Source organism: Alligator sinensis, unplaced genomic scaffold, assembly GCF_000455745.1.
Source record: "Alligator sinensis unplaced genomic scaffold, ASM45574v1 scaffold717_1, whole genome shotgun sequence".
Taxonomy (NCBI): Eukaryota; Metazoa; Chordata; order Crocodylia; family Alligatoridae; genus Alligator; species Alligator sinensis.
In genome coordinates this window covers 882,742-892,648 of record NW_005841961.1, presented here as the reverse complement: position 1 = coordinate 892,648, position 9,907 = coordinate 882,742, and the positions used below count along the sequence as shown (strand labels likewise).

General features: G+C 41.9%; 1 protein-coding gene across 1 annotated transcript in view; it reads left to right on the top strand.

Moving 5' to 3' along the window:
- Positions 1–3: 3 nt before the first annotated feature.
- The window catches only part of RMDN1 (regulator of microtubule dynamics 1), a gene marked incomplete at its 5' end in the record, with an annotated part of 27,909 nt that continues 18,005 nt past the window's right edge, over positions 4–9,907 (top strand). The window contains 6 exons of the mRNA XM_025200226.1: positions 4–108; positions 1,461–1,578; positions 2,225–2,230; positions 3,961–4,048; positions 6,538–6,697; positions 9,723–9,812. Coding sequence (XP_025056011.1) covers positions 4–108; positions 1,461–1,578; positions 2,225–2,230; positions 3,961–4,048; positions 6,538–6,697; positions 9,723–9,812 — 567 coding nt within the window. The remainder of the gene's footprint in view (positions 109–1,460; positions 1,579–2,224; positions 2,231–3,960; positions 4,049–6,537; positions 6,698–9,722; positions 9,813–9,907) is intronic.

Here is a 9,907-nt window from a genome sequence, read left to right as displayed (position 1 = left end):
GGCCCCGTCGTGGCTGCGGCTGCGGCGCGGTCGGGGCGTCGAGGAGCCGCTGGCGTCGCCCAGGGGCTGCTGCGCGGGCGGGCGGGGAGCAGAGGAAGCGGCAGAGAGGTGTGCGGGGGGAAGTGGGGTGACGGATGTATAGGTGCACCACAGGCATTCGTGAGCTCAAGTTCGTGACGTCAGATGCTGTGACAGGGCATCACGGAGCAGAGCATGACGTGCAGGGAGTGATGGGAACAGAGTCGGCAGGAAGCCAGGCGGGAGTGGGGCAGTGCTGGGAGGGGCAAACAAACAGAGCCCATAGGAGCGAAGGGGTCGCTAGAGCTAATTGGCACCCTGCGGTAAGAAACTGTCGTCCCTGCTTAAACCATACTTGATGCAGCCGGGTGGGTAGATCGCATCTTGTTCTGCAAATTTTGTGACAGAAAGCTTCAGCCTCTGTGGACGCTGCATCACTGACCTCAGGATTGCTGTTCCAGGGGAGCAAAACTTTAAAAACTAGTTGACACAGGAAATTGTGGAACAAATATCATCCACAAACTGGACTGCATTAAGTGTGGTTTAAATGGGGTCTGTGAGTTTTTATGTCATTGCCTGGATTAAATAGCAGCCTTGAAGTACCTGAAGGGCAGTTCCAGAGAGGATGGAGCTGGACTGTTCCCAGTGGTGGCAGGTGACAGAACAAGGAGCAGTGCGCTCAAGTTACAGCATTGGAGGTTTAAGTTGGATATTGGGGAAAAATGTTCCTCACTAGGAGGGTGGTGAAGCACTGGAACAAGTTACCCAGAGACGTTGTGGATTCTCCATCCTTGGAGGTTTTTAAGACCCAGCTAGACAAAGCCTTCGCTGGAATGATCTAGTTGGGGATGGTCCTGCTCTGAGCAGGGGTGAGGTCCCTTCCAGCCCTAATTTTCTATGATTCTGTTAGCTTTTGAGACTGCTTTGTTCCTGTGGATTCTTTGCTTGTTTGCCTCTCCCAGAAGTGCCCCTGCCCCCTCCCTCCTGCATTCCTACCTGTTGTATTTTAATCACTTATTCCACTTTTTACACTGCTCTATGCTGTCTTTTCACAGCATCTGAGGAAGTAAACTGGGGTTCACAGAAGCTTCTGCTCTACACATATAACACTTAGTCTATAGAGGTGCATATCAACGCTGTCTTTTTACTCTCAGTTGCAAGTGAACTTTTGGTTTGTATACTGACATGTAGGGAAACAGGGTCCCTGGTTTCACAATGTGTATATATAGAGAGAAAGGAAAATGTTTCTTGAATTTGAAACCATCTTATTATTCATATTGCTATTTCATTATATTAGACTATTTTTATGGCAAATTTATTTTAAATTCTATAATTTATTAAATTCCCTTACTCAAAATTTAGAACAAAATTGCTGCTCCAGAGAGCTGTAGAGCAGTTTTGTCAAAGCTTGTAGTAAACTTCCTATTATTTTTTTCTTTCAGGTTTTTGAAAAGTTAACTGTTTTAAGAAGAGGCCTTACACTGTCATTGGGGACCTTTGTGGGTTATGAAGCTTATAATTTGATTTCTTGTGTTACTGAAGTGCACGCAAGTTTCAAAGGTAGCTTAAAAAATTCAACTATATATAGGGTCAGTCAAATGTGAAACTTGATGAATAGTGATTCGCATTTTGGGGAAAGCTTTCCAATTTCTCTTCTATATGCTGTTTTTTAATATCAGATTTTTCCCTGATGGCTACTTTAAACTCTGAAGTAAATGAAAAATATGGTATTTGTTCATCTGTTCTTAGAGAGATCATCAGAAGTACATCAAAATTGTGCTCCCTTTATAATAAACTAGTGACATACAATTCTGTATATTCTTTTTTTAAGGCAGGATATTCAATTTAGGATTCAGAATCAAGAGTTACTACTTTTTCATTAAAGGTCATCAAATTCCAATTCATTTGCGATTAAGAATGGAGTTATATTGGTGCTATCAGAATTCTACATCATGGTTTATACTGGCAGTACTGGGTTCAGGTTTTTAAGCTAGAAACAGCAATAGTACCTTGAGCAGATATTCATTTTAGTGCTGGAGCCTTTAGAAATAAAGAAAATACTAAATGAAAAAGGAGATTTCAGATCAAATTATTCCTTAGACACCTTATTCTGATAAAATAACTCTCATCAAAATTGTCAGTACAGTAAATGCTGTTTGTAGGACTGTGCAACTTCTTTAGAAATGTTTATAAATCTTTTTTTCAGATGTCTGTGAGTATTTGGCTTGTTGCAAAATAAAGAATATAGACAGGCCACATTGGATCCCTTTGCAGAAGCCTACTGAACTTTGGGCCTCTCTCAACATCGAGAAAACTGAAGTGCTCTATCAGCCTGCTCTAGACTGAGAATATGACACCCCCCACCTGAAATTATCATCAAGGAAAAGACCCTGGAGGTAGTCGAGCACTTCCCTTACTTTGGTAGCTGCCTATCATGGAAAGCAAACCACTGATGAGGAGATCCAGCACAGGATTCAGTACGCAAAGCACTTCCTTTGGGAAATTGCTTAGGCATATTTTAATTGATCACAGTTTCTGGAAAGGCACCAAGAAGATCCAGGTCTACAACACAGTCTTTATCCCCACTCTCCCCAGCGGATGTGAAACATGAATGAAGTGTCACTGTCATCTCAAGAACTTGGGAGTGGTATTGCCAATGGTGCCTCCAGAAAATCCTTCATATTAAATGGGAAGAACACCACACACATATCAGCATCCTTGCTGAAGCCAATGTTACCAGTATTGAGTCACTGACCCTCAAGCACCAACTTTGCTAGACCAGACGTGTGAGGATGCCTGAGTCGACTCCCAAAACAAGTGCTCTACTCCCTGGTTAGTCGCAACCTGAGATCTTGCAGCAGCCAGAGGAACTTCATGTGATCTTAGCCTATAAAACATGGATCGACTTAGTATCAACCGCCAACACTGAAGAGAAAATCTGGATACCCATCTCTACTGGATGGATTTACTTACACTCCCATATTTGGTTAATATACAAATGTTTCCAACAATTGAATTCAGCTTGTACATTGCATTGTTTTTACAACCAACTCTTAATCTGTCATGGGATGATAAATAAAAACGACCAGAACAAGATCAGTATATATGAGCTGAGTATGTTTAGCATTCTATAGAAAAAATGAGCATCATGCTAGCAGACTTCCAGAGCTATTTCTGGGGTTTTAGATAACAGATTTTTGTAGCTGTTTCTGGAGCTTTAGACTGCTCTGTCTGTCATACAAGGGAAAATTGAGAACCATTGCAGAAAAGTTAAATGACAGAAAACAAAGATGAAGCTAAAGGAAACATTTTCCCTGAATCCAAGTCCTCATGCAGGTTTCAGTGGCTTCATTTGAACAAAATTTTGAAAGTTGTAAGCTTAACTGAGGTAAATTAACTAAATTAGATCAATACATAAATAGCCAGTTAATAAAATTAGCTTTAGTGTAGGGCTTTGTGGCTTCATGTGACTTTACATGCAACGTGGTACGACTTTGATTAGCCGAACTAAGTGCTTTCCAAGCTGCTATTCTGAGGTCATCAGATGAGCATTCTAAAATCTACTGATACGTCCAAGTACGTCTGTTACTAAAGCTATTTTATTGTTCCGTAGCTCTTGGTACTTTTAATATGGTATCTGCTGCTGTGTAGGTGTTGCAGTACTGTATTACATGGCTGCTAAAGGTTAGCATAGAGGCACCCAATTTAAAATTGGAAACTTCTGATGTCTAGTATATTGATGTTTATTAAGAAGTATGTGTTTAGTTCTTTCTCTAGGATCCATGGTTTCTGCTAATTTTTTTTTGTGTAACAGGATGCTTTTGTTTGGGTGTTAATTGTATTGGGTCACTCTTATATGAGCTGCCAAGTGCCTGGTAGGCTATCATATTTATGAACCCTTTTTTCTTCTGTTTCCATCATCCCCACCCTCTTTTTTTAAAGCTGAAGAAATCTTAGACCAAGCAGACTACCTGTATGGGAGTGGGGAAACTGAAAAGCTCTATCAGTTGCTGGTCCAACACAAAAACAGGTACTTAAGTGTGTTGAATAACCTCAAATTATTGTGGCTTAATTGATAGTGCTCTTTTGTCAGTTCATTTTAAATAATGTGTTAATTGTGGTGGGGTTGTATTCTGGCTTACTTTCTTGCAGTGGGGGGGAAAATCGGTAATTTTTCTTCTCAGCAATAACAATGTGGAGGGAAGGAACAATCTAATTCTTAACCAGGCTCAGTTGGACCAGCCAAGGGTTAGGTTTCTGATAATTGTTTCCTAACAGCGGGGAGAGAATGCTTAGCATTCAGTAATGGAAGGCAGAGGAATAAGAGAGGGGCCCAGGATTTAATTATTATCACGTGTGAAACTTAAATTCATTTTGGGACTTTTTTTCCCCTCTGTTCTCTTCCTCTTTCTCTCATTGCTAACCAGCTGTTTTATTTCTTCTCTTATTTTCCTTTTGCCAATCATGAGCTTCTGTGACCACAGAATGACTCGTAAGCATGTATGGTATGTCTTAGTTGAACAAAAACATCTAGATGCAAATTGAGACAGGCTCTTTTAAAGGAAAAAGAAGAGAACAGCTAGATATTTTACTTAAAATTTAGTTCCATAAAGGAAGATAACCTGAACTCCTTCTTTATTTCTAGGTGTTCTTTTGGCATTTTTGGAGGTTTCTTGGAGCTGGGCTGTTTTTTCTGCCTCTCCAAGGACCAAAGATTTAGGCCTGAAAAGTTGCCTTCAGAGAGAGGAATTTAATCCTAGAGTGATATAAAATCATAAATAGGCTGCAAATTCCCCCCATGAAAGAGGGTTTGTAACCACAAAAACTTAAACGGGGTTACTAAAAGATTCTGAGGAGAGAGTCAGTCTTGGGCCTTGTACAGGTGTTATGTTTCTACTGGGAGGATTGCTGCTCTCTGGATAGAAACTAGCAGTGTACAAGCATTCATTTAATTTCTCTAAGAAGAAACATGTTCTCTCTGGAGAGCCTTCAGAGCCTTCAGAGGTCTGAAAATTTGGCGGGGGACCTGTGGCAGCAATTGCTACTCCCCCGCTGCCAAATTTCCAGACCTGTGGATAGCCCCAGGGGTCAGATAGCATACTAGATTGGCACACAGAGGTAGCCTGGGGACCAGTCCAGGTACACAGGCACCTGCTGGAGGTGGTGTGGGGCCGAGTCCAGTGGTTCAAGGCCAAGAGAGATGGCCTGGGCCCTGGATCTGGCAGTTCGGGGCCAAGGGAGATAGTGTGGGGCCCAGATCCCATAGCATGGCGCCAGTCCTGTTTTGTAGGGTCTGATCCAACCTGCAGACTGGCCCCACACTACACCAGTGCCAGGAGCTGGATAAGCAAACTGAAATGACTAACTGTTACTGAAATACATATCCTGAATCCAATACTCATCTGAAGTTTTTTCAAGCTTGTAATGTGCTAATTTATAAGAGCAGTTAGGTAACTGCTGTGGTGAGTAGGTTGGAAAGGTAAGTGTACTGATAACAGGGCTATTTAATACCAGGCATTTGGAGGTAAGAAAAAAAATCCAAATTTCACTATTCGTGCTATTGTTTTCACTTTTGAAATGTTTTTGCTAGTTAGTTCCCAGTCAAGTTCACTTGGACAGTGCAGCAATAGTGCCAAGACTGCAGAAAAATGCTTATTTAACAGCTCTTTTCCACTGAACATTTTTTATAAAGCACCAAAACATTTTTTTTCTGAATTTTACAAGTGATTATTTTACAAATCCTATAGAACTGTGGCTCATACAGTAGCATTAGATGAATTGTATTACAGTAGAATTATGTATATACATGCTCATGTAGTAGCATATATTAGCAGTGAGTATGTACATGAAACCAGAGACATATAGCTTGGGTCAGAAATAAGCATTGCTTTCTCTATTTCCTCTCCTGTCTAATACTGCTATTTTGTGAACTTGTATCCGTTTCATGAAAACAAAGTACCTCTGCATACAGCTGCCATGCATACGAAAAACCAGGGTTCTTCTATATCAGAATGGCTTGCAACATGCTTAGTTTATAATGAGTTGCTAAACAATGGATGAGTTACTCAGCTGTTTTCTGTGGCTTTTATTTCCAAGGGTACTGCTTTCCACTCAGCTAGTCCTTGTCAACAGTCCAGGGCAGCTGATTGGAGAAGTGGTGCCCTTTGAAATAAAAGCCACAGCAAAGAGCTGGAGTACCTCCTCTGTCCTATGCAACTCTCTTGCAGCAATGTGCTTCCTTACCCCCCTCCCCTGGCACACAATTTGCAAATCCTCATGTTTAAAAGGACCCTAACCTTACAAATAATCTGAGTTGAATGCTATTGCTTTACAAATGAAAGTAAAGTCTCCCATGACTAGGATCTTGTATTTATTGCACGTAGCCTTTGGGTGTACGTGAATGGTATGCTTATTATCTTAATACTAAGTTAAGATGTATTGAGTGATTTAAGACCTTGCTCTTACTTTGTAGACAAAACTAGTTTTAATGGTTAATTTTTCTTTTATGTTTATAACTAGCGAGGATGCGGAATTACTGTGGCGTCTGGCACGAGCATCTCGCGATCTAGCCCAGCTTAGTAGAACATCTGCAGAGGAGAAAAAGCAACTGATTTATGAAGCTCTTGAATATGCAAAGAAGGCACTAGAAAAAAATGAGGCAAATTTTGCAGCCCACAAGGTGAGCCATGCAAAGTAATTAAACTTTAGAAATGTTGCCATCCACTGCCCTCTAACCATAGCAACAGAAATCACTGTGATTCTGCTATATGGCCATCCAGCTATCTTCAGCATAAGCAGAGTTTGAAATAAGCTTTCCTAGAGTACCAGTTTTTGCAAGTAAAGTCGAAACCTTGTGCAGAAAATGATTGTTGGGCCTCTGACAGATATTCAGTTAGAGGTGTGAGGGGATCTGATCCATGATCCCAACAATAGTGCCTCCTGCCATGCCACATGCAGGAGGCATGGCAGGAGGCACCATTGTTGGGATCATGGATCAGATCCCCTCACATGCATGGCAGGAGGAGGCACAATTGTAGTATTGGAGATCAGATCTAAATCGTGATTATAGCTGGTGCAGGGGGAGCCCACAATCCCTGCATCAGCAAATAGTATGCCAGTACCCATCGCTCAGAGTAGCGTGAAGTAGAATGCCAGTGCTCCCATTGCTTGGAGTGCCAGTCAGCTGACCAGGGTTGTTGGTTGTAGCCATGTTGGTCTAAGGACATAGGCAGGCAAGGTTCTTTGGATACATGTGGTATTTTTTATTAAACCAACTAAATAGATGGAAAAAAGTTCTTTGTAAGCTTTTGGGCACAAGTGCTTCCAGCCACAGTAGCACTTCGGAGCCTTGAAGGGCTCTTGTGCACTCCTGCAGGTAGGAGAGTCAGTTTGCGATTGGCACTGCCAGCCAAGGGAATGCATTGCAGCCCTTCTCCTTGGTATGCTCCCATGGCTGGGAAGGTCTCCAGTGCATTCCCACAGCAGGGAGCACACCAGAGCCTTGAAGGGCTCCAATGCATTCCTGAGGCTGGGAATGCTGGTCAGCTGATTAGCCTGGCCACACCTTAAATTGAAGATATTATGGGAACCAGCCATAAAGTTGTTACTGGCAACTTTATGTATTCTGTGTAGTTACTTTGTGTTTTATTCCCTCTTTTATTCTGCCATTAATTGCACAAACATGTGGCTGGGTTACTACGTACTACGTAATTAACTGGCTAGATATCTAATGGGTCAGAGTTCTTGGTGACTGAGCTATTCATAGCATCATAGAAAATTAGGGATGGAAGGGACCTCAGGAGGTCACTTAGTCAACCCCCCTGCTCAAAACAGGACCATCCTCAACTATATCATTCACAGCCAAAGCTTTGTCTACCTGGGTCTTAAAAACCTCTACAACGGCGGTTCCCAAACCCCTCTGGGTACCCTGTTCCAGTGCTTGGGTACCCTCCTCATGAGAGAGTTTTTGCTTATATCTAACTTGAATTTCCCTTGCTGTAACTTGAAACCATTGCTCAATCACTTTCCTTGATCTGCTGGTAGTGCTCCTACTAATGCAGCCCAGTATGCTACTAGCCATCTTCACAACAAGGTCGTACTGTTGGCTCATTCAGCTTATTGTCCATTGTAACCCTTCAGGTCCTTTTCTGCTTAGCTATCCCAACCTACCAGTGCGTGGGATTGTTCTTCCCTAACTTCAGGACTTTGCACTTGTCCTTATTGAACTTCATGAGCTTTCTTTTGGTCCAATCCTCCAAGTTGTCTAGAACTCTTTGAATCCTACCCCTGCCCTCCTACTCCCCCCAGCTTGGTGTCATCCACAAACTTGCTTAGTGTGCGCTCCATCCCATCTTCCAGATCATGAATGAAAACACTAAAATGTTATACTTTCAAACTGATGTAACCTGCCCCTTGCTGCCCTCCCCTTTCCCTATCTCAATCCATCCAAAACAAAATGGCCAATGTTATCTATAACCTGTTCTTTCACTACTGTTGGCAGCTCACCTTCCCTCCTAACTATGGTGCCAGGTGCAGTAGGCTGAGATCTGACCTTGCCTGTGAAGACAGCTAAAAAAGGTATTGAGTACTCCAGCCTTTTCTACATCATCTGTCACTATGATACCTCTCGTTGAGTAAGGGACCAACACTTTCCCTGATCTTCCTTGTGTTACTGACATACTTGTAGAAACTTTTTTTGGTACCCTTCACATCCCTTGCTAGCTGCAACTCCAATTTCAATTTGGCCTTCCTGATTTCATCCCTGTGTGCTGGAGTAGTACTCTTTTCTACTCCTCCCTAATTGTTTTTCCAAGTTTCCACTTGGAAGCTTCCTTTTTGTAGAGTTCCCTGCTAAGCCAAGTTGGTCTTCTGCCACACTTGTTAGTCTCCTGCATATCGGGATGGTTTGTTCCTGCAACCTTGGGTTTCTTTAAACTACAGTGGGTTTCTTTAAACCCAGATCTTCTGGTCTCTTTTCTCCCTCAGACTTGGCCTCCCAGGGGATCCTGCCCATCAGTTCCCTGGGTGAGTCAAAGTCTGCTTTTTCTGAAATCCAGGGTCTTTACTCTGTTGCTCTCCTTCTTTCCTTTCCTCAGGATCCTGAAATCGGTCATCTTGTAGTTGCAGCTGTCCAAGTTTCCATCCACTTCTACATTCTCCACCAATTTTTCTCTGTTCATGAGCAACAGATCAAAAAGAGCACAACCCCTAGTTAGCCTTATCAACATTTGCACCAGGAAATTGCCCCCAACACTCCAAAATAAATTCCTGGATATTCCTCTAATTTCCCCCTGGAAAGTGTCCTACAGATGCAATCTACTGCTTCTCTACCACAGGAGAACCTTTCTAGGGAAGAAAGGAGGTCATTTTTGCTTTTCATCTCTTTCTCCTGTTCTCTTCTCAGGAGATTTGAGAAGCTCAGTTTAGTCACTTATGTTGGCAGCCCAAGTTAATGACACCCAAGTTCCCTCACAGGATGGTGAACTGCTTTCTTGTCAGGATTGACCAGCGCCATTCACTCATGCTGTTTAAATTGTTCATTACAGTTAAATGACTTCTTAAGCAAACAATAGAGCTAATTAATCATAATTTAGTCTTTAGTCTTTCAGCAGTATTACACTTTGTAACTGCATATTTTCTTTTAATTAGTTCTATTAAAGTTATTTCAATAATCTGTTTAATTTATGGCTTTTAATTTAATTCAGTGGTATGCTATCTGCATCAGTGATGTTGGGGAATACGAAGGAATTAAAGCAAAGATTGCAAATGCTTTTATTATCAAGGAACATTTCCAGGTATTGTAAATAAGCTTTTGCTAATGCAGCAATATGCATATATTGTATTATATTTTATTTTAGAATGATAATTACCAAACTTTGGGTGTGCTGCC